Here is a 22,383-nt window from a genome sequence, read left to right on the forward strand (position 1 = left end):
TCATCAACATCAACATCAACATCAACATCAACATCAACATCAACATCAACATCAACATCAACATCAACATCAACATCAACATCAACATCAACATCAACATCAACATCAACATCAACATCAACATCAACATCAACATCAACATCAACATCAACATCAACATCAACATCAACATCAACATCATCAAAGACCTCATCTTCCGAGCATGAGACCAACAAACCAGTAGTGCTCCCAACGCTTCACCTCCCTTCGGAATCGTCAACTTCCTCATCTATAGAAGTACCGTCAGATACTGCTTCATCAGCACCGCAGCCAACCACTTCTTCGTCAAACGATAATGCCGCGACTACTCTAAAAATCCCAAGCCTAGAGCTTGCTCTTGCATTGGTGTTGGTATTCATGGTCACTATTAGTCTTTAAATCTATAAAGATGGTATATATGTTCTGGCCATATTTTGTTTCTCAACCTTATTTTTATGATGTACTTGAGTCAAGCGAGAAAGAATGTGCGAAAGCAATGAGATAATGTATTGATTACCGAATATAACGCTAAGTGGTATTCCAAGCTCCATACTACTTTTTCCAAAGTTCCCTATAACAATGAAATAAAAAAGAAAAAATTACCACATGTCTTTAGATGGGGTATATATGTACACAAGAATAATACAAAAGAAATTGAAAGATACGCCACTGTGTATCTATCGACTTAAAGATTGCAACCCATATTCTCCGTCATCTTCGGCATTAACGAGCTTCTCTTTCATCTCTGGCAAACATCATGTCCGATCATCATAGCACTTTTCTCCTTAATTTACCATTGGTATCTTTGAAATTTTATATCGTCTTTGTCGAGATAGAAGAGAAAAAAATGTAGAAGCGCAGCATAGTGCATCTAATATTCAGACTTTTCATTGTGTGTTGATAGCTCGCTGATAAAGCCATGAGGTTGGCCAGCGCTGCTTGTAGAAAGCTGGCTCACGTTGCTCATCCGGAGTGGATTGACCAAGCCTGGGCTTGGCTGACCTTGTGACCATCGAGGATCATTTGAAGATCCCGAGGCCGGGCGATATCCCGGGCTGGGCAGTGGGGATGGGTAGAGACCCGGAGAAACGTGAGGAGGGAAGTCGCCCGGAAGCTCCATGATAACCATTTGTTCCTTGGGGGGAATTGGTGGTGGCGAATACATGCCCTGCTGGGGTGTCTGCTGGTACACGGATTGGCGAGGATCCTGCAGCTGCGGCGTCTGAGAAGTAGCAGGATAAGCGTGTTGGGGGTACCCGGGAGAGTAGCTTGGTGGCATCTGGGATGCTTGTGCCAGCTGTGGGCTTCCTTGTACCAAGTGTGGGTTTTGTGCAAAGGAAGATCGTCTTCTAGGATCTTGCATTGAGCCAACTGCGGGCGTGACAGAGCGATCATTGGGGTTTACGGTTTTGAGTTTGCCGTCCTCCATCATGGCTTGGAGAACGCCGGCATCGAGGAGCTCGGCCTTCTTAATAATGCGCTGAACCATCTCCCGGTTGGCAGCCTTGAGCTGGGCCCTGACAAAGGAAACCATGGTGATGTTGCACTTGAATTCGATGTCTTCGCGGAGGTAGAGGCCGTCGGCGGGGGCTCCCAGGCTTTCCAAGCCAATCTCGCGAGTCTCTGGTGGCTCGATTCCAGGCTGGTTGCCACAAATGCGATACTTGTTGCGCAGGTCAATGTTCATGGGCGCATAGATGTGAGTCTGCAGGCCCCAAGGCATGTCGTGAAAGCAGCCATTGAACTTGATCTTGCCGGCACCGATCTTGCCCATTCCAGGGATCACCTGGATGCGCTCCTCGATTTCGTACCAGGTGCTGTAAAATTCGTCGGCGGCGGCATTGCGAGGCGCTGGGATGGGCTTGTGGCCGAGAACGAGCGGGTTGAGAGTGAGGACTTCGCTGTGGGAATGGAGAATGTCAATGGCAAGTTGTCGCGGGATGAAGCCTGGGATTGGCGTCACCAGCGTAAACGCCTCCTTCTTGCGGAGCATTTCGGGCATTTATTCTGACGAGAAGGAGAATCCAAGAAAAAAAGAGGGAAAGAAAAGGAAAGAAGTAGGAAATTCCCCTGTTGGGCAATGTAAGCCACCACAGACGGGACAGAGTATGGGGTCGGGCGGCCTTGCAGGCGCACGTATGGAATGACAGCGACAATAATTGGATTCAGCCCCGCCGCAAGCCTTGAAATCCCCCGTAATGGCGCACGTCGAGTGGGTGTGGGTGCTGAAAAGCTGAAAAGCTGAAAAGTTTACTCTATTTAGCGGAGGTCGTTGGTGGTTATCGCTGCGATGGCTTGAAAGCAGGTCTAAGGCTTCACAGAGGCTTAATGCTTCGAGGCGAACGCTCAGCAAAAAAAGAAGAAAATTACTTTTTCCGAAAAACGAGGAAACTAGACGACGAGGAGGACGCGCAAAGATTTTAAACGGCAGCGCACCAGCTCGTGCATGGCCATCCCTGGGGCATTAAATGCTATTTTCAGTCAGCATCTACTTGGGCGGGGGCGCATTCCAGCTTTTCCTAGAGCCGCATGGCTGGATCCCACTAGTAAGCACTGGTAAGGCTTCGTTTGTCCTGTCAGCAATATAGCTGGCCCACCACCACGGCTAGCGAGCGTTGCTTCGCCCCCTCCCTCCAGATATGAAGCTCGTTGGGAGTACCAGCGCCAGGGTTGTACAAACCGGCCAGGCTTGCGCTGGCACGAGACGGCGACGAGCCAGCTGGCGGCGCTGGTGGCGAGGCACGCGAATCGTTCACATGCAGGGCTGAGTCTCGTTGGCAAAAGTGTGCTGTTAATAGCACTCGCCAGCAGCTTCTTGTCGCTCCCTCTATCGCTGGGAAATGCTAGCTCTGGTCTGGGTCTCAGCAAGAGGGCGAACGAGAGTATTTGTCACTTCATGTTGGTTGCACCGTTGATTAGTTGCGAAGGTGTAGTGGTACAACTGCGAGCCGGCTATTCCTGCGGGTGTTGCGGCGCCGCGGCGGAGCGGTTTGATACATAGTTTCTTAGGTCGCCGGCTGCATTGAGAGCCGAGCGAGTGTTGCGCGTCGATGATCCAATTGCCTATGGTGGGTGATGATGATCAGTGGCTTTGGCGAATGGCAGCAGATGTTGCCGTCAGCCCAGCTTAGCTGTCTGCTCTGCGTTGCTCTGCGTTGCTCTGCTCTGCTTCCTAATCTCTGATCTGTGAGGTCATTGATCGATGGCGTGTTCCCGCTACTCGCAGCCGTTAGGCGCCTTGTCACGCCCATGTAGTCCCTGCACCGCCTGCCGGAAACATGGCGATCCGATCCCACAGCACGGAGGGCCTTCCGCAGCCTTGGGGGGCTAGCGCAGCAGGCTTAGTCGTCCTCTGGCCACTGGCAACTCGGAAATATAGAAGCTTGATACTGAGCCCCCAAACTTCTCTGCGGGTGCGAGTACTTCCGTATACCTGAAATAGATCTGGCGGTGGGGCATTTGTTGTTTCGTTTCTGAGCTACAGCACCCTTACGCATTGCTTTTGCCTCTTGGAGCTCGAACCTTGCTTCACCGACCCCGTTTGTTTTGCGGTGTCTTAACCCCTTGCAGAGGTGTTGAGCCGGCAGATGCAATGCTTGTCTGTCTTCCTTCATCATCACCGCCTGGAGCGTCTTGATGGTATGAGACACTGCTCTGCGCCGCTCCTAGAAGATACAGCCTCAGCAAGATCCTGCTTGACGGATTACTGCCCGTCTGACGAAAACATCCACCACAATGACCAAGCTCGCTGTACTAGGCGCTCTGTCGCTGGCCGCCATAGCCCGCGCTCTGGTGCTACCCGAGGCAGCCGTCAATCAGGCACCGCTGGGCAGAACTCATGGCCCAGACGAGGTCACAGACTTGGACAATGTGATATTTGGGTCCCACCACTTTGATAACGACGACGAGGGACGCAGCGCGGCCGAGAGCTTCTTCAACGCCGTATCAAGCATCCGCGGCCACATCCACGAGGACTTTAGCCAGGCCGTGGCCGATCTCGTTGGGCTTGGCTACACGGGAGACCACTTCGGCAGCCCCGCCGGCCATGGCCACCACGACGATAGCAGCTTGACTATATACGAGCTAATCTCCAAGAGCAAGTACACTACCAAGTTCGCCAAGCTAGTCGACGACCATCCTAGCGTGGTGGAGCTGCTGAATAGCACCGACAGCAACTACACCCTCTTTGTGCCGCTGGACAAGGCCTTTGAGGACATTCCAGACGACCATAAGAAGCCTAGCAAGAAGGTTGTTGAGGATGTCCTGCGCTACCACATCGGACTGGGAGAATATCCTGCGAGAAAGATCTTGCATACATACACGCTGCCAACCGCCCATGATGAAGACTTACTTGGCGGTGAACCTCAGCGTCTTCGCACTTCTGTTGGGCTTGGCGGCGTAAAGATCAACTTCTACAGCAAGGTAGTTGCTGCTGACATAGTGAGTGTTCCCCGCTGATCAATCAGTCTATTAATAGCCAACCCCAATTCCTATTGTCGCACTTATACGAGCGGGCCCTCGTCTCAACTACTTTTTTTCCCTAAATTACGATGCTCACAACTTTATAGGTTGCCAAGAATGGTGTTATCCATGCTGTGAACCATATCCTAGTCCCGCCCCCTTATGTCGGCCGAATCATCACTCTGTTCCCTGATCGTTTCTCAACACTGCTACTAGCGTATGAGAAAACCGACTTTGTCAAGTTCATTCATGGCGTCAACTTGAAGGGTAGCACCATTTTCGTCCCCACCAACGGAGCCTTTAATTGGCTAGGCCCCAAAGCAAACGCCTTCCTGTTCAACACTAACAAGGGTCGCAAGTATCTAAAGGCCATTCTCAAGTACAACATTGTGCCTAACGCTACACTTTACACTGATGCCTTCTACGATAAGAGGGAGAGCAAAGACAGGAAATCCGAAATTGGAGAACTTTCACACGAGCACTTTGACCTACCAACTCTGCTTGGTGATGCGCACATCAGCGTTGATATTGCTCGCGTTTTTGGTTTCGCTTCGATCAAGGTGAATGGCTTTTCTCGAGTGGTTTTACCCAACGGCGTGGCGAAGAATGGTGTTATCCAGGTTGTCAACCGAGTCCCTCTCCCCCCACACAAAGGCCACCGCCACCATCATTCAGAGGAATCGGGTGAAATTGAAGTCAGTGACTTGATCAAACGACTTGAGCCCTATATTTGATCTGATGCACAACTGCAACTATACGCCCATCAGTCAATTGGAGAACTGCCTGGAGCAGAACACAAACTATGGTAGGAATGAGTGAAATGTCGTGATGTACTTATGATTGAACAACACCTGAGTCATGGCTATGAAAGGTAACAGAAAAAAAAATGTGTGAAACGCTGCATGCGATATATCTGAGACAATAGTATCGAGTGGTTTGGATAAAGTGTAATTATTGCAATCTTACTTTCTCTCGCTATCACTGAAACGGGAACTGGGTAGCATTAGCTCTGTCATCTTATACAAGCGGATGGCACCACTATCATTAAGAGCTGTTGGCAGCAATCTTGGCTACAATGTAAGAATACAGCAGGTATCCCATAGATACTACTTCGTAAGCAACTGAATATACTATTTAAATAAAGCTATCCTAGTGCCATCTCACCCTCATCTAGATGAACGAAATTACGCCCACTTCTGTTTATTCTTCTCCACAAATTCTTTCCAAGTTGTCGGCTGCTCTTCCAGCAGGCCCAAGCTATCCTCCAGGGATTCTCCGGCATAGTAGCCAGGGTCTTCTAGCAGTTTCATGTTCTCCAAAAGCTCTTGTGCCGCGGCTGGTGACAGAAACGATTTAAACTTGTCATCCGAAATCTGTACAGCTTGGGCGGGTTTGCCGATCACTTGAGAGAACTCGGAAATGAGTCGGTCGATTGTGTAGTAATCTGCCGCAGCCAGGATACGCTTTCCAGATTGAGAAGGAAAGTTTTTTATAGCTGCTTTTACAAATTTGCCTGTGTTGTCTTTGTCAATGATAAAGATCTAAGACGAGCCAAAATGCTACCATAATTGTTTCAAGAGATCAAATTGCTTATCGTCTTACCCGTGTCTGCCGCAGCGTCAAACAGCGGCGTAACAGCCTTATGCGGATCAACTGGCAGGGCTAACGTGTAACCTGCCGGTTCGGACTCTGGATTCTTCTGGATCATCGTCTCGAAGCCGCTCATGAACATCCCCGGTAGAACAAAAGTGCCGGGAAGGCCGCTGTGGCGGATGTACTCTTCGATTGCCGCTTTGCCATCAAAATGAGAAATATTAGGCAGACGCCCACTGCTCGCCACGGTGGCATTTATCAGCGACGAGAAGATGATGTGCTGCACGCCTGCAGCTTTTGAGGCGTCAACAACGGCTTTGCCCTGGGAGATCTCAATCTCGGCCGACATGCTCTCCCAGAAATTCGTCACGAGAAAGACGGTATGGGCTCCTTGGACGGCGGGGGCGATGGTTTGAGCGGACGACATGTCGCCCTATACATTAATTATACGGCCATGATTAGAGCATATTTAATAGTGCCAAGAGTAGGTGCTGGTGTTTTGTATATCTACAAAAACATATGTAAAGCAGATGTAGACGCACTGTGACGAGCTCAACGCCCAGGGATGCGAGTTTCTTCGAATTTGGCTTATTCACATCGCGAGTAACGCCGCGGACTTTGAATTCTTTGGAAAGCACTGGATCTGCGAGGATGGCTTGAACGACGGAGCCTCCTTGGTTGCCCGTGGCGCCGAAAACGGTGATGGTTTTGGACATGGCGCGACTTGATTGTGAGGTATTCAGCGTTATGAGTTGAAGTGAAATACGATGTCGAGGTAAATGAATAAAATAAAATTAGTAAAGTAAAATTAACAAACTGAAATGAAATGAGTTCAAAATTCCTCAATTATTTTTGATTGAGTAAACTAAAGCCGCGTGCATGTAGTTATGACGTATGAAGCTCAAACAGCATGAGGAGAAGCGCTGGCTGAAGGATTTATCCAGATTCCCTCCGGATTTTGGATATGCACCTGCGGCTTTTCATAGGTCCAATCAAAAGTAGTTTTTGTTCTAGTACCCGATTTGATTGCAGCTGCTGGGCTGTGTCTGATGGCTCTGAATGAGGGTGATGTAATGGCCAGAGTCTAACCTATTCACATCTGCTGGCCAATCCTTCAAAGTTACGTGTATGTGCTATGCATGTCTCTAGTGCGATTCAGCTTGCGCCATTTCGATAAGAATGTGTTAACGCCAGATGTATTGCGGGTTTGCAGTGTACAAAGATTTGAGCCAAATAAGTTTTTTGAGTGGCATTCCGCACCTTTACTCTGCTGAGTTCTATTTTGCTAACTTGTTTGTGGAGAATTTATTAAGCAATTATATATGCATGTGCTTAAATAAATGTTGCTATACTCATGCTAAGTTAAAGTTTCCAATACCTAGCTGGGCTATTGATATAAGTACGAACTCACGAACTCGAATCTTATGGCGATTCTTCCTCAAGTTATAGAAACGACTTCAAGCTATCCGAAACGCCCCTCACATCCGCATATACATGCCACTGGGCAACATTCGGCAATACCACAGTTTTTGCCCCTTTAATCTTGCTGGCATACTCATCCACCGAAGATACCTTGTCCTCACTTCCCGTCACAATTATCGTCTGTACATCGAGATTCTCGACAGGCAGCGGTGCTTCGTCCCTAGCAAAGGCTTGCAGCGCCTTTGCAAATGCCTCTGGCTCTTGTCCAAGCAAACTCAGCCGGATGGCCGAGATAGCAAGAGGATTCGACTTCCTTGTATGTTCAGACGTACTGCTGAGTACAATCTTATCAACCACAGCCCCCATTCCTGCTGTGCGAATGAGCTGGCCGCGCTCCTCCAAAACTCTTCTGGTCGCCTCAGAGAGTGGAAAAGTCGGCGGGCCGAAAAGTACAAGCTTCTTCACCACGCCGGGATTTTTGAGAGCAAATTTCAAGGCAATTATACAGCCCATTGCCTGCGCTACAAGTGTTCCAGGATTTGATTCAGTGATCCCCGCGTGCGAAAATACGCCAGCGAGGTCAGATGCCAAAGAATCCACTGTCAAGACGCTCAATGGATGCGTAGGACTAAGGCCGTGGCCTTCAAAGTCAAATAAATGCAAGGACGCTACGTCTTGAAGCCCCATTTCGGAAATAAGGGGAGAAAAGTATTCTGCAGTGCCACCCAGACCGTGAACAAAGACAATGTTGTTGTCCCCAGAACCGAGACGTTTGTAGTGTAGAAGCTTGCCGTTGATATTGGTCAATCCAGCTGCAGCACCCACGGAGCGTGTTGCGTTACTGAGGCTAAAGACTGACTGAGAAGCGAGGCGCTCGGCGGTTGCGTTATAAGCTGTGATTTTGTTGTGCAGTATGCCGATACCAGGGATAGTGACTTCAATTTTATCCCCCTCTTTAAGAAACAGAGGTGGATTTCGTCCAATGCCAACACCAGCAGGCTAATAAGATATCTTGTCAGAGTAGCCATATAGATAAGTATATGAACTTACCGTTCCAGTAGCAATTACATCGCCAGGGAGCAACGTCTGTCCTTCAGAAAGAGTATTTATCAACGTAGGGATATCAAAAATTAGATCATCAGTCGTGGCATCTTGTCGCAGCTCGCCATTTACATGAGTTTGGACTCGCAGCACCGAAGGAAGATCCTCTTTAGGCACCGCAGCAGGGCCCTGGCAAAGTTAACGTTTGGATAATTTGAATATACCAAGGAATATTACTCACCATTGGACAAAACGTATCAGCCGATTTTCCAATATAGAATTGCTTATGATCTCTTTGTCTCTCCCGCGCTGTCATGTCGTTGATAATGGTGTATCCCCAAACATATTCCATAGCCCTCTCTTTAGGGATCCGGAATCCCGCCTTGCCAACAATGACTCCAATCTCGCCTTCATAATCCACACTCTTCGAAAACTCTGGATGAAGGAAGATCTCTTCGCCATCCGCAATGATGGAAGTTGCGCGCTTCGTGAAGATGACGGGATGGCTTGGTCGGTCAACTTTGTCAGAGCTGTCGAATCCCGAGGCGTTAAACTCTTTTGCATGTTCCATATAGTTTTTGCCCACAGCTAACACGTCACGACCCGAAATCGGTGCCAGGATTTTGACAGATGCGAGGGGGAGGGCAGAACCCGATGCGATTATCTGCGACGACCCGGCTTCAATAACCTGGTAAAGGTCTTTGATAGGGTAGCCAGAGAGGAGGCTTAAAGGCTGGATAGTGCCTTTCTCTACATCTAAATGACCGATCTTGTTGATACCAGTCTCAGGGCGTGTAAAGGCGGCATAGTTTGATAGGCGCTGTGGTGAACTCATTGCGGTATTTGCGAATAGCTTCTTCTGGACACTCCTGTTAGCTGCTGAAACCGGTAGGCTCAAAAACAATATAAAGAGCGCGACCTACCAATACCTAAGGTGAAACTAAAAATGAAGCCGATCTCGGTAGAGTAAAAATTCGTGATAGTAGACAAGCTTCGTCCATCTGGTTGAATAAGCCCTAGAGTTATGAACCGCAGACCAATTCATCCGACGTATCAGGATGGATCCATTACGCCAGTAGTGTGTGGAGTTGCAAGTCGCAAACAAAGAATATCACAGTGCACGCATTCTACTGTCTCGCAAGCTGTAGATGAATAATTCTATTTCGCATTTATTCAATTTCGATTTGAAATTGTTGAATTTTATTGCAATTTGAATAAGCCCTGAGGCCGACCTATAGAGCTCTATACATGTAGATTTTTATCTTGAATGAACCCGTCGTGGGTCGAGAACACACTAACATCCCCAAGAGAGGGGAACCGTTTCAAAGACCCTTGCGGAGAAGGATACATGCAATCACAATTCGGAGTTGAGACAGCCAATACATTAGTAATTACCTAGTAGCAATTTGCATCCGAAAGGTAGGAGGTCAGAGCGTATATATTCCTTATACCTTTATTCGATTTAATTGTTATAGCTCTTAGTAATCGGGCGTATCTATTTTTACACTATCTAGCGCAAACATAGGGTAGAGCCAGTACTAGAGACAGTTGTAAAATGGTTCGGTGGCGTAGAGGAGCACTAAACTACATGTACGAGAGCAACATACACTTTGGGAAAATATCGAAAGGAACGAGCTCACCGAAAAGGAGGATAGTTTATTTCCGACCAAGCTTGCAACTGCTCCCGTCGGCGTTAATCGCCCAACCAGAGACACTGGGCGTCGTTCGCAGCCACTAATATTATAAATTGCTCGCTTATAAATCACGTACACCCTCCACCTTATTGCATGATAATCTACTTCAAGACGCAATAGCGAAGGAATATGTGAGATATAGTTAAGGAGAGTATATATATATGTGGCTATATATAAAATGAAACTTTCAATAAAGTAGTTTAGAAGCAGTAGTATAAAACAACAACAAGTTACATAACGCTACCCATCATTATGGCACCTATCCGCACCGCCATCATCGGTCTTTCAGGTTCAGCAACCACGTCATGGGCGAGTTCTGCTCACCTACCCTATCTTCTCTCTGCCCGCGGCCGTGAAAGATACCAGATCGTAGCCCTCTGCAACAGCAGCATCGAAGCTGCTAAACGCGCCATTGAGGTGTTCAAGCTACCTCTAGAGACGAAAGCCTATGGCGACCCTCAGGCTGTCGCTGACGACAAAGACATTGATTTGGTCATTGTAAGCACTCGGGTTGATGTACACTATTCCACTGCCCTGCCAAGTGTAAAAGCTGGAAAGGATGTGTATGTCGAATGGCCGCTAGCCCACAACGCGCCTCTCGCAAAAGAATTAGCGGAAGCAGCGAGAGCCAGCGGTGGTCGGACTCTGGTTGGCAATCAGGGGCGACAAGCGCCTCCTATTGTCAAGCTCCGTCAGTTGCTTCAACAAGGAAGCATTGGAAAGGTTCTCAGCAGTGAGATCAGGGCCAACGGCGGGTCTGTTGATCGGGAGGCCATACTGCCAGGGCTAAAATACTTTACTGATCTGGCTATTGGTGGTAATATCGTGACAATTGGTGTTGGACATTGTAAGTTGACACCGACATTTATTATTGGCTTGTTCTTCATATCTAACTTTTATCAGTGTTTGATCAAGTCCAACACGTCCTTGGAGACCTCCAGGACCTCAAGTCACGTCTCCAGCTCCAACGCCCCAATGTTCTCCTTCGCAATCCTTCAACCAAAGAAGTTGTCGAGACCGTCAAATCAAGCGTCCCTGATCTCGTCATCATCGATGGCACCCTCCCCGCATCACAAATCGCCACCGAGGGAGCCAGCGTGCTCTTCCGTTTCCGTCGAGGACAGCCCTTCCTTGGCGAGCCTCCTCTATCATGGACAATCAACGGCGAGAAGGGTGAAATTCGACTTCAAGCATTTGGCGGATCCTCTCTGCACGCCAACTCATACGACGCCCCTGTAAACATTGAGGTCCATGACTTTGCCACAAACCAGGTTCAGAAGATTGAATGGAGCTGGCAGAGCTGGCAGGAAGAGCTTCCGGTCGTAGGAAGAAGCGTCGGCCTTCTCTATGAAAAGTTTGCGGATGGTGCGGTGGAAGGACAACCGACATTCGAGACAGCTTTAGTTCGTCATGAACAGCTAGCAAAAGTCTTTGCTGGCTGGGAGGGGAAATAAACTAATGTATGGTAATGAAAGCGATATGTAGAAACTTGGAATTGAATTAGTTTAATTTTGTCATGGAGTTTCTTGTTCCCATTACCTAGGAATTTTTATGTAGACTTGGTGATGAAGTCATCTAAGTCTGGGCAAGCCTGTAGAACGCTGGCCAGTTCATCATCAGTCAAGCCTGTGCCCTTTTGAGAGCCTCTCGGCGCCTTCTCCTTTGGCTTTCGCTTCGAAGTTTTCCACTGAACGCTACATGCTTCGTCGCCGATGAGCTGTGGAAGATCGTGCAATGTGAAATCTCCTTTTAAGGGGCCAGTGCTTCCATCGTCAAGTAATCCCTTCTTAAACAGATCAGACAGCTCTTTTTCCTCGACTGTACAGGATGTCTCGTCGAATCTCTTTCTTGTCTCGTCGATCTCTAATCGGCCTTCAAGGTAGTTTTCATCTACTAGATCTTGTTCAACTAAGTCAGCAGCAGGTTCGTTACTCTCTGACAAATACGAGCTTTGCTGTGGCACAGCGTGTAACTGCGTCTCCTCAACTGTTGTGCTATTTTGTTCCATGGCGTCGTGATCCACTAAATAAGTCTCGTTTCGGTGGGTATCGCTCTCGATTCAGCCGTTTTCAAGATCAAAAGGAATGCACTTCTTTTTTTGGTGAAAATTATAGTTTCTACATGCGAATTTCAAGAATGGGTATTTTATGCTATTAATACTGATGGTTGATTGTGATATCGATTCATTATTCTGTTGTAATCAAACTCCAGTCATTTCCAAATGCGCATGAGTCACAGGTCGCTTACACAGTCACACCGTATGACAGTTTGCCTGAATTGTTGCTAAATATGGCAAATTACAGGGTTTTTTAAGGAGCAAAAGGGTTATCGCTTCATATTTGACTCATTTAAATATTCATTTGTCCTACAGACAGTTCCTTGGCTCTAGGGCTAGAAATCCATAGAAAGTTACATGTATGTATTTATACGGCCTATAGCTCTCCGTTCTAGTTCGTTCGTTAGACCCCTTGCTCCACGTGGCGTGCCTTCGCGGGAATAACAATTGGATATAGAAGACGTCAGCGTGACCTATAGATATTATTATAAATGCTTTTCTATACTGTTATTGCATCAGCAATTTACGAGCTCAACGAAACGAAGCTTCGAGCAACGAGGATCATTAGCGTCTAGCCCCTCAGTTTTGGCGGTCTAAGACAAGTAACATCATGAGACAATTTCGTGCTCGCCACAACGTCATGCTCGCGCCGTCGGCCTGCAGCAGCACGTTTCGGAACCCGCGGTGACATGGCCGCCTTTTCTGGAGCTTTATTGGAACTTTGCGCCATCTAGATAGAGCTAGTCTTTACCGCCTCTAGGCTTGCAGAGTACAGTCTGGGGGATCTGGGGTACGAGATCCTGGAGTACTGCTACTCCGACGGCGGATGCCAGTGGCAGCCCGATCAGTACCCGATCAGAGCCGCCAAGGTACCGCTGAAGCATGTGCTCGTGCCTAAGCAATGCAGGAGCCTGCAGAGCGTCCCAATAGTGCGCCTATTAATGGATGCTCTGGCATGTGAAAATTGACATCCATATCGATCGCCATCATCTGCGAACCCCCAAAGTCAGCGCGGTGCGGGCAACAGCACAGCGGCTTTACTGCACGTGGACGCGCAGCGGGAGTTGGGGGTGCCCTGTAGCATTGCATGCATGGTACGTGGCCATATTGACGTTAGCTATCAGATGTATGTATACAGTACCTGAATTTGATGGGCTGGGCAAATTTATGCCATACTCTAGCGCACTTCAGCGCACTGTGGCCAACTACCGACAGGTACAAGTACAGCGGCGGCAGTACCAGGCGGCAACCCACAAATGTCAAGCTGACTCCATGCCACTATAATGGTCCCCACGCAGATGCCATCAGCGGGTGTGGCAGAGCGGTCAGATGCTCCAACCAAGTGCTGCATCCCCAGCCTGGCATCGCTTCCCCAGATTCAACAAATTTCCACAAGAGATTCCCTGCTTCCCGCATCTCCTTTCTCCTATCACCAGTACTACTTCCTGGATCGCATCACTCTATAATACTTACCTACGCTGTGATTTATTTTATAGTGTCTCTGCGCCTACGAAATATCCTGCCCTCTGCCCAGACCTGCAGGAATGGGAGTGAAGCCGCGCCGAACCCTCCTATTATCGACCTGAACGTCTTCCTCGCTTCCTGGATGCCCTTGTAAACACAGGATAGCCTTGTCATGGCCGATCTCCTTATCGGTACATCTCCGATACGTCCGATACGCAGCAATAGTAACACTCCGCAGTCACCAAAGCGACCAAAGAGCTCGTCGTCTTCTCAGCCTTTGCCATATGTTGACCGGACGCTCCTCAGAACCGTCTCCAAGACGGTCAAGGGGGCGGCCAACCTCTTGCGATCTTGGAAAGATGGCATGAGTAATGAAGAGAGAGAACAGGCAAGGCTGGTTGAGGAAAGGAAAAATATACTCTACCTGCGCATGAAGAGTGTACGTGCCTATTGATTCCCTTGGCGTGGCCAAATTTAGAACTAACGAGACAGGCCGAAACATTAAAACAATGGCAAGCTGCGGCGCAGGAGCTCGACGCTCTCGAAGGCAACGATGATTGGAAACAAGATCCAGACAGTGGAGACTATAATCCTAAGCTCATTGAGGAACGACTTCGAGCGCTCGACGAGGCCCGAGAGAGCCACGATATCCGCGCCATGATGCACCTCATCCGAACCGCCCTGTCACGCGATCTCGGTGGTATGGGCAACGTTGATCTATACCGGCATTCATACCTTGGCACAAAGACGTTGATAGAACGTTACGTCGAATCGACAATCGAAACCATAGATGCCGCTATTGTCCATAATGCGACAGACCAGGGTATCGCACACAAGGATCTGCTGGAGGGCATGCTGCTTGCGCGCCAGAGCTTTGGGCGAAGTGCATTATTATTATCCGGCGGTGGGACGTTTGGTATGGCACACGTTGGCGTTCTCAAATCTTTATTCGAAAACCAACTTCTCCCCAGGATTATATCTGGCGCCAGCGCTGGAAGCATCGTCTGTGCGGTCATGTGTACGAGAACGGACGAAGAGCTTCCACAGCTAATTAAAGAGTTCCCATATGGAGATTTGGCGGTTTTCGAGGCTCAAGATAACCAAGATGGCCTCCTGGACCACTTCCGCCGCCTATTGACAGAAGGCTGTTGGTCAGATATTGCCCACCTCAGGAGAGTCATGAGGGGTATGATGGGTGATATTACCTTTCAAGAGGCGTACAATCGCACGCGCCGCATCCTCAACATCTGCGTCTCCAGCGCATCTGTATACGAGCTGCCACGGCTGCTCAACTATGTCACTTCACCCAATGTCATGATCTGGTCTGCCGTAGCAGCCTCTTGCTCTGTGCCTCTCATCTTTAACGCATCGCCGCTACTCGTTAAAGACCCTGTTACAGGGGAGCATCGTCAGTGGAATCCAACGCCACAAAGGTTCATTGATGGCTCTGTGGACAATGATCTTCCCATGACACGCCTCGCGGAAATGTTCAATGTCAATCACTTCATCGTATCCCAGGTGAACCCTCACGTCACTCCGTTTCTCTCCAAAGATGATCACCTATCACCTGAAAACAAGCACATCATCAAGAGCGCCAGCACTGGCGATGACATGGACTGGCTATACACGTGCACATCGCTGGCCAGAGACGAGGCTCTCCATCGATTACAATTCATGGCTGAAATGGGCTTTTTCCCAAATATGATGACAAAATTTCGGAGTGTTCTCAGTCAAAAATACTCAGGGAATATCAACATTCTGCCCGACATGTCTCTCGACAACCTTCCAGTGCTTCTCAGTAATCCCACTGTTGATTTCATGTTAAAGTGCTGCCTTGTTGGTGAAAGAGCAACTTGGCCAAAACTTTCCAGGGTACGTGACAGCTGCGCCATAGAGCTGGCGCTGGATCGCGCAGTGCACCGACTTCGGACAAGAGTGGTATTTTCAGAGAGTCAGAGCAATCTGAGAAGTCTTGTTTCATACATGGGTAGTCTGCGGCTGAATAAGCATGAACAGACTTTCGACCAGCCAAATCTTGGTGCATCGGTTGCCAACCACGGCCAGAAGCGTCAGCGGCGACGTTCCGGCGGCAGCCTTCGTATGTTGCCAGGAGCCGGGTTGGCCCTGGAAAGTGACATAACGGATTCAGATACAGCTGAGGAGGAGCGCCTTGAAATACTCTCAAGAGGCCGAGGATTCTTATCTCCTAACCCTCTTCGCAAGCCGCAGTTGAAAAGATCAAGCATGAGTCAAACACATGTTCCTCAACTCGCTGCCGTTCAATCCCGCTCCCAACTAAATCCAATATTCAGCTTTTCTAAGCCACTGACTCCTCCACAAAGCGTGAATGGGGAACCGGATACTGCTGAATCCGCAAACCCCATCTTTCTCAAACCCAGAGGGCCGATACCATTTGATGATGGTAGGGATGACCCAGCAGTATCGTCGCTTGGCACCGTGATATCTCCAGTTGATGAAATAGAGACCAGCGAAGCGAACCACACAAGCGATACAGAGGTGGAGCAAGCGACAGAAGAAAGTGATCCAGATGATAATCAGTCCGCATTTATCGAGGGAGTTGCTAAACCGGCTGATTACGGCGCCTTTGGCCCTGTAGGGCAAGTTGTTGGTGGTCTCTGATGGTGGCCATCACAAAATACCCCACCGGATGACGGAATGGGAACGGTACAGCATCGGTGTTTAGCATACCAAGGCTGCACGGAATATAAGCATAGAATGGCGTTATCACATACTTCGTTAACCGCCGGAAGCCTTGTTTTCTTTCTTTTTTGTTTATAGAAGCGACTTTGCCAATAGTATTTTCTTTTGTTGGGTAGCCCATCACATTGGTATAGAGGGTAACTGGAAGTTATTGAAGCTACAAAAGTTTCAGGCGGCTGGGAGTTGTGGTGATACTTTTTGATGTGAGCATCAGGCATAACAGAAGGAGGGATCATATTATTTAGACGAGATATAAAACATTTTTAGTAAAAGCATTTTTAGTGAAAAACATACTTGCGCATTTCTTCGCTGGGCCAAACAAAGCCTTATCTTGAGGCTGCATCTGAGAGCGACTTGTAACAAGGTGTTGAAGTAAGAATCAATCTGCTGGCTGAGTGACCGTCTTATGGCTAAATAGTTCTAGTTCCAACATCGGCGGCCGCGTGGCCTAATGGCTAAGGCGCTAGATTTCGGTTACCCAATACCACCTCTAGAGATTCCAGGTTCGACTCCTGGCGTGGTCGATTTTTTGACTTTTCAGCATATTTATTAGGCTATTTCTTTTTTGGATGGCTTGATTTTTGCACTTCTAGCGATACGGCTGCGTGTGTTGCGTTTATCCTCTTGGGCCAAGAAGTGATTTTAAAGGCGGATATCGGGCCGTCGGCGCACGCCCTGGGATCTCGGGTGAGACTCTATTAATCATCCACCAAACTAATACGCACGCGCGCGGCTGCTGAGTGGCCGTTTTCGACTCATAAAGACTCGTAAGATAGAATTACTATGGGGTGATTTGGACAAGCTAGTCTTCTGGCTGTTTGTTAGTTGGCTGGCCAAATGACTTCAAATTGGAGCTCGGTAAGCTTTGGAAGTCAAAGACGTGACTGTAAGGCTGATGTTCTATGTATACTACAATTCTCTTTTGACTACATGTGCTACCCATATAAAATATTCCTTAAACAGACAGCAATGATGCAGTTTAGGGAAGGAGAATAGATTGCCAAAATGCAGGATCAAGCACATCGTTGTCAGCGTGGTATCTAACTGAAAACTACTCATTCCCACAAATCCACAAGCCAAATGACTCTATACTATCCGCCTACTCTTTCCAGAGTGAGATAACAAGTGGATCGTGATCCCATTAGTTCCGGAGCTGAGTGGTGATTTATTACTTGTATAACCGGCAACCTGAATCTGATTCCAAAAGGATGGCATAAAGTAAGCAGCTAAGTCAGTCAACACGTAGACAAGTAAGGCCAAGTCTTGGCCCCAAAGGTTCGAGACCTATTAGTCTTGACAAGTTCACCTAATCAAATTGAGATATGTATGCATTCTACTAAATGAAGGCTTACTTTGGAACCGCAAAGTTGGGTGGTTTATTGGATCTCGCTCTGTGGCTATTTGCCTCACCCAACCGTGAACCTTCCCTGCCCCTCCTCCCGGCCCATCGGCGGTGGTGGCCCCATCGCCGACCGCCCGTAAGGCGCATGCTTGTTGATTTTAATGCTCCTCCACCGGAAAGAGCTTGCAGCTATCATCAAAGAAGCGGAAAGAATAGAGGCCTACGGGAGCTAGTCGCAAAGCGCCCCATTGCGTCAGAGAGACTCGAATTGCAAAATGCGCACAGCTGGCCAATGAGACGACGAGCTCAGCACGCAATCGTGGCACCTTGCCGCTTTGAGGACCACCTTAGACCAGGCACTTGGCGCGGATCGTGGGGTTCACTGCTGTAGATGGCTTAACTCTTGATGGGTTGGGGAGAAAACCAAAGGCTGGATGAGGGGTTCCGCCCCTCCAGCTCACCATGTTCAGCTCCGTAAGCAACAGGTGCTGTTCTCATATGTGCCTTTTAGGGAAGAGAGAGAGTAAAAAAAAAAGGAGGGGCAGCTAAAAAGATAGGAATGATGAGATGGAGGGGGAGGGGCGGCTGGAGAGAAATTGGGTGACTCGGTTGCGTTGATGGACCCCTCGATTACGTTTTGTCGATGGAGTGAGAGATATATAAAGTAGCCTGTCGTGAATCTCTCTTTTTCTCTTCTTCCTCTTGAACTGTTCTTGATCTAAACACCACAAACTTAGACAAAAAGCAACATCACCACCCATCACAATGGCTGCTGTCCTCCGTCTGGGCTCTGAGGCCCCCAACTTCCAGGCCGAGACCACCCAAGGCCCCATCGACTTCCACGAGTTCGTTGGCGACAACTGGGTTGTCTTCTTCTCTCACCCCGAGGACTTCACCCCCGTCTGCACCACCGAGCTGGGCGCCTTCGCCAAGCTGCAGCCTGAGTTCACCAAGCTCGGCGTCAAGCTGATTGGCCTCTCTGCCAACACCGTCGACTCCCACCACGGCTGGATCGCCGACATCAAGGAGGTCACTGGCGGCCACGTCACTTTCCCCATCATTGGTGACAAGTCTCGCCAGGTCTCCCTGCTCTACGACATGTGAGTCTTCTCTCTACCAGTCTATATGTATAAAGAATTTGATATTGACGAGAGATTCTCTACAGGATCGATCACCAGGACGCCACCAACGTCGACGAGAAGGGCATTGCCTTCACCATCCGCTCCGTCTTCTTCATCGACCCCAAGAAGAAGATCCGCACCATCCTCTCCTACCCTGCCTCCACCGGCCGCAACGCCGCCGAGGTCCTCCGCATCATCCAGTCCCTCCAGACCGGCGACAAGTACCGCGTCACCACCCCCATTGACTGGCAGCCCGGTCAGGACGTCATCGTCGCCCCCGTCATCAAGGACGAGGAGGCCCGAAAGCTGTTCCCCAACTTCAAGACCATCAAGCCTTACCTCCGCTTGACTGCCCTCCCCGAGGTCTCATAAACGAGAGAGCTATAGTACAACAAAAACTAAAATAATTATAACTATAAAAAAAAAAAAGGCTGAGAGGGGGAAATATCAAGCTTTGCCAAAAAGTTAAAAAGCATGGCGCTTTTGGAAAGGTTATTTTCTTGAACCTGTGCCACGAAAAGCCAGAGATGACATGAATCTTTCATCACAACCCGCGAGGGGAGTTTGGGATTTTTTTATCGAAGCGCCGGGCAAATGACCATGATGTTGGATAATGAAGAGATACCACTAAATTTTTATAAATATTTTTTTTCACGATTCAATTGTCTTTCGGCGAAGGTTAGAATATGCCTGTCTGTATTTCGTGTACATGATGTGGTTCTAAATACACTCATGTGTAAACTCAATGCTAAGTTAGTGTCGAGAGCTTTTGATAAGTACCAAGCTTAATAAGCTAATAGTATGCATCATGGCTGTCGACGACTATACAGGCATGGCGAAGGTAGGTATGCAACTGACATAAGTGTTCCTTATCCGCCTCTGGTACAACCCAACCAGCGATAGGAAATTGTGCAATACGTGATTACAACAGTATTTATGAGATCGTAATAGACAGCTTTTGATTTATATAACTCCAAAAATCCAGGCTCACTCGGTCAAAATTGCAAGCTGATACATACATGTAAATAAGGGATAGAGAAGATGATAAATCCCGAGCGCCTCAATGTTTAGACACTTTTTCAAATTCCCACAAGGTCGTCCCATGAGGCCTCCTGACAAGGCTACGGCCGTCATCAGCAACTGACACCATCTTCAGCGTGCTCTCGTAGTATGGTGTTAGTAGCTGATATCCGCCATCAGGATGGCTTCTCGGCGTGAAACATTCCCAGCTCTTGAATTTCACAGCAGATGCATATATCTCATCTCGTTTACCGTTGTGGCCTAGATATGTGCCCGACTTTGGGTTAAAGAATCCGAAGTAGCCGTTTGCTTCGACGCAGAGCCAGAGATCATATCCGTTGTGGCTCTCTGCAACGTCGCGCAAGCAGAGATTGTGGCTTTTCAAGGCGATTACGTTCTCGGTGCCTTTTTCGAAGATCCTATAGACACCACCGGGCCAGGGCACTGAGTAGTTGCGGCCATCCCAGGTATCATGAATAGTAGTTTCACTTGGTGTGTCCATCGGGTGGCTGGAGCTGGCGTCTTCGGGATATTCCATTTTAATCTTAGACATTTAGTAGATAAAGCCGAAGCAGGAAGAATAGAGCTGCGCCTATTCAAACTAGTGTTAAATTCACGTCAACTTCTCGTTTTTTATTTGTATTGTAGTTGCATGACTTGATATTGCAAAATGAAGAGGGGTAGTTGCTCGCAGTCACTATGACTGCATTACGCGTTAAACTTTCGGCAGACGGAATTGATTGCATCTGCAGTGTTCCATCTTACCCTACAGCCTTTCTGAGATCCTTGGCGGCTCATTGAGTTTAATTGCCATCTTGCATTACATAAGCATTCTGGTGAGCAACCTAATCCTGGTGATGCTTGATATAAATTGTGCTAGGTCTTTTTCAGTGATAGCTGCGTGAGGCTGAAGCTCATCTGATTAGAGCAAACGGTTTGTACTGATAGCGTAATCTGAAATGCAGCACTATTACGTAGTGTGCCTCTCACCGAGCTGCATTTTGTGGTAGAGCCACTTATACTAATGTTTCAGGGCAGCGAAGCGACTTGGAGCACTACGGCTGATACGAATCATGGCAGTGCAGAGAGATGTGCCTGGGATTGGAAAGAGGAATGCTTTGCGCATAACTCGGTTAAAAGGAGAGAAAGGAGGAATATCAATTGGAGTTGCGGCTCACGGATAGCATCGTAATGGTTTAGACACTTCAGAGTGGCATCATGATCGACAAAGAGGCTGCATCAGCGGTACGTAGCAAAATACGCAACTGCCAGCTGTCAAAAAAAAAAAAAAAAAAAAAAAAATAGAATATCATGCTGATGCCTGCAAGTGGGCTTCAGTTCGAGTCTCCTTATGCGTTTTTGCAGACGGGATGCAAATATGTCATTTCCCACGAGATAATGCTCAGCGCAGGCCAATTTCCATCCACTCAATGCAGCGGCGACTCCTTCTGGAAAAGGGCTTATGAGGAAAAGCAGACGTCGGAAATCACGAGTGCAGTCAGGGGTTCTCGTTTTTCGAGCACTGACGTCTGCCATCGCCATGCTCTAAACGGGGCCGATTGTTTCATGACGAGTCAAAGTGGTTTAGCCTGGAAGCATCTCCATTCAATCCCACGTGCTAATATGCCCGGCTGGACAAGTGACAAAACCCTGGACCATTGTCTGGCAGCGGTGCACCAAAACGAGTCTGGAGGATTTCGGATAAAAAGCCCGTTAAGACGACGGAAAGAATGTAGTGGCACGAATAACGGACAAGACCCGAGGCTTCTAGCCAACATGGAGTAAGATGGTGTGGAGCCGAGACGGCAGCGTACCGAGAGCACTATTCCCTCGCTCCTGTCCTCGTGCTCATTGCATTCATTCAATTCAGATTATTGACGCATTTGTTGGACCGGGATTCTTTATCTCGCTGCAAAGAAGAGTGCTGGCCCCTGCGTCACCATTGACCACGAGACTGGGGGCATGTTTGGTGCCAGTATCCACGCAGACGGGGCGATCTCAGCCCAACAAACAGTTTGGACACCGAGAAGTAAAACAACGATGCTCCAGATGCCTGCTCAACGAGAGAGGGAAAAAAAAAAGTGACCAGCCCCCTCTCTTTTGCGCTGCCGGGCTGTTCCCACTCGTGTCTCCGCGTTTGTCGAGCTGGCTGCTGATAGCACATACATGTGCACATACAGATGCAGAAAGGTGCTCCATAGCCCGGATAACAACCCCTATTGAGATTGAGTCGCAGCAAAAGGAGGCGACCAATTCCACCAGCTATACTCTTATTGCTATACGTAGCTACTGCGGAGTGCCTAGATTAATACTAGTCCTCCATCTCATAATCGTAATATCCGCGGACTGGTAGATTGTGGTGGTCTGCGGTGAGGGGGAGAAATGGCTGGACCCGGTGCTAGCAGTAGCGTCTAGCTGGTAAGAAGCTTA

General features: G+C 48.5%; 10 protein-coding genes and 1 non-coding gene across 11 annotated transcripts in view; 6 read left to right on the forward strand and 5 right to left on the reverse strand.

The window, feature by feature from the left end:
* The window catches only part of GGI43DRAFT_229842 (uncharacterized protein), a 1,420-nt gene extending 899 nt beyond the window's left edge, over positions 1-521 (forward strand). Inside the window, exon 2 of the mRNA XM_083200491.1 lies at positions 111-521. Coding sequence (XP_083056047.1) covers positions 111-417 — 307 coding nt within the window. The 3' untranslated portion in view covers positions 418-521. The remainder of the gene's footprint in view (positions 1-110) is intronic.
* A 319-nt stretch (positions 522-840) lies between these two features.
* GGI43DRAFT_229858 (uncharacterized protein) lies at positions 841-2,521 on the reverse strand. The gene has a single exon (XM_083200493.1). It carries the CDS (start codon positions 2,018-2,020, stop codon positions 890-892), a length of 1,131 nt encoding a protein of 376 aa, XP_083056048.1. The 5' UTR covers positions 2,021-2,521; the 3' UTR covers positions 841-889.
* Positions 2,522-3,511: 990 nt separating this feature from the next.
* Positions 3,512-5,433, forward strand: GGI43DRAFT_229846 (FAS1 domain-containing protein). The gene is made up of 2 exons (XM_083200492.1): positions 3,512-4,458; positions 4,587-5,433. Exons 1-2 carry the CDS (start codon positions 3,754-3,756, stop codon positions 5,211-5,213), a joined length of 1,332 nt encoding a protein of 443 aa, XP_083056049.1. The 5' UTR covers positions 3,512-3,753; the 3' UTR covers positions 5,214-5,433.
* Positions 5,434-5,663: 230 nt separating this feature from the next.
* Positions 5,664-6,788, reverse strand: GGI43DRAFT_425908 (NmrA/HSCARG family protein; the record flags this gene model as incomplete). Its single annotated transcript, XM_083208567.1, has 3 exons — positions 5,664-5,992; positions 6,082-6,505; positions 6,615-6,788. 3 exons carry the CDS (start codon positions 6,786-6,788, stop codon positions 5,664-5,666), a joined length of 927 nt encoding a protein of 308 aa, XP_083056050.1.
* A 461-nt stretch (positions 6,789-7,249) lies between these two features.
* Positions 7,250-9,607, reverse strand: GGI43DRAFT_229965 (bifunctional fumarylacetoacetate hydrolase/alpha/beta hydrolase family protein). Its single transcript, XM_083200494.1, has 4 exons — positions 9,459-9,607; positions 8,777-9,391; positions 8,545-8,724; positions 7,250-8,493 (listed from the first exon to the last, which is right to left on the reverse strand). The coding sequence occupies exons 2-4, from the start codon at positions 9,368-9,370 to the stop codon at positions 7,516-7,518; spliced, it is 1,752 nt and encodes a 583-aa protein (XP_083056051.1). The 5' UTR covers positions 9,371-9,391; positions 9,459-9,607; the 3' UTR covers positions 7,250-7,515.
* Positions 9,608-10,481: 874 nt separating this feature from the next.
* On the forward strand, positions 10,482-11,683 carry GGI43DRAFT_425910 (Gfo/Idh/MocA family protein; the record flags this gene model as incomplete). Its single annotated transcript, XM_083208568.1, has 2 exons — positions 10,482-11,076; positions 11,133-11,683. 2 exons carry the CDS (start codon positions 10,482-10,484, stop codon positions 11,681-11,683), a joined length of 1,146 nt encoding a protein of 381 aa, XP_083056052.1.
* On the reverse strand, positions 11,598-12,574 carry GGI43DRAFT_230121 (uncharacterized protein). The gene is made up of 3 exons (XM_083200495.1): positions 12,477-12,574; positions 11,769-12,420; positions 11,598-11,717 (listed from the first exon to the last, which is right to left on the reverse strand). Exon 2 carries the CDS (start codon positions 12,235-12,237, stop codon positions 11,779-11,781), a length of 459 nt encoding a protein of 152 aa, XP_083056053.1. The 5' UTR covers positions 12,238-12,420; positions 12,477-12,574; the 3' UTR covers positions 11,598-11,717; positions 11,769-11,778.
* A 1,347-nt stretch (positions 12,575-13,921) lies between these two features.
* GGI43DRAFT_388087 (acyl transferase/acyl hydrolase/lysophospholipase) lies at positions 13,922-16,389 on the forward strand (the record flags this gene model as incomplete). Its single annotated transcript, XM_083204019.1, has 2 exons — positions 13,922-14,188; positions 14,242-16,389. The coding sequence occupies 2 exons, from the start codon at positions 13,922-13,924 to the stop codon at positions 16,387-16,389; spliced, it is 2,415 nt and encodes an 804-aa protein (XP_083056054.1).
* Positions 16,390-16,907: 518 nt separating this feature from the next.
* GGI43DRAFT_t202 lies at positions 16,908-16,994 on the forward strand. Its single transcript has one exon. It is a non-coding gene; the product is annotated as a tRNA-Arg (tRNA).
* A 1,396-nt stretch (positions 16,995-18,390) lies between these two features.
* Positions 18,391-19,416, forward strand: GGI43DRAFT_230140 (thioredoxin-like protein). The gene is made up of 2 exons (XM_083200497.1): positions 18,391-18,912; positions 18,978-19,416. Exons 1-2 carry the CDS (start codon positions 18,578-18,580, stop codon positions 19,303-19,305), a joined length of 663 nt encoding a protein of 220 aa, XP_083056055.1. The 5' UTR covers positions 18,391-18,577; the 3' UTR covers positions 19,306-19,416.
* Positions 19,417-19,993: 577 nt separating this feature from the next.
* GGI43DRAFT_388089 (uncharacterized protein) lies at positions 19,994-20,491 on the reverse strand (the record flags this gene model as incomplete). The annotated part of the gene is made up of 1 exon (XM_083204020.1): positions 19,994-20,491. One exon carries the CDS (start codon positions 20,489-20,491, stop codon positions 19,994-19,996), a length of 498 nt encoding a protein of 165 aa, XP_083056056.1.
* Between the last annotated feature and the right edge of the window lie 1,892 nt (positions 20,492-22,383).

The sequence above is a fragment of the Trichoderma evansii genome, assembly GCF_050947405.1.
Source record: "Trichoderma evansii strain SZMC 28006 chromosome Unknown GGI43scaffold_29, whole genome shotgun sequence".
Taxonomy (NCBI): domain Eukaryota; kingdom Fungi; phylum Ascomycota; class Sordariomycetes; order Hypocreales; family Hypocreaceae; genus Trichoderma; species Trichoderma evansii.

Bases quoted from the DNA above. Each gene is read 5' to 3' on its own strand.
- GGI43DRAFT_229858 (XM_083200493.1), bottom strand. From the start codon at position 2,020: ATGCCCGAAATGCTCCGCAAGAAGGAGGCGTTTACGCTGGTGACGCCA.
- GGI43DRAFT_229846 (XM_083200492.1), top strand. From the start codon at position 3,754: ATGACCAAGCTCGCTGTACTAGGCGCTCTGTCGCTGGCCGCCATAGCC. The intron at 4,459-4,586 runs GTGAGTGTTCCC...ACAACTTTATAG, and splicing joins AGGTAGTTGCTGCTGACATA to GTTGCCAAGAATGGTGTTAT.
- GGI43DRAFT_229965 (XM_083200494.1), bottom strand. From the start codon at position 9,370: ATGAGTTCACCACAGCGCCTATCAAACTATGCCGCCTTTACACGCCCT. The intron at 8,725-8,776 runs GTGAGTAATATT...TAACTTTGCCAG, and splicing joins CTGATACGTTTTGTCCAATG to GGCCCTGCTGCGGTGCCTAA. The intron at 8,494-8,544 runs GTAAGTTCATAT...ATATCTTATTAG, and splicing joins ATGTAATTGCTACTGGAACG to CCTGCTGGTGTTGGCATTGG.
- GGI43DRAFT_230121 (XM_083200495.1), bottom strand. From the start codon at position 12,237: ATGGAACAAAATAGCACAACAGTTGAGGAGACGCAGTTACACGCTGTG.
- GGI43DRAFT_230140 (XM_083200497.1), top strand. From the start codon at position 18,578: ATGGCTGCTGTCCTCCGTCTGGGCTCTGAGGCCCCCAACTTCCAGGCC. The intron at 18,913-18,977 runs GTGAGTCTTCTC...GATTCTCTACAG, and splicing joins GTCTCCCTGCTCTACGACAT to GATCGATCACCAGGACGCCA.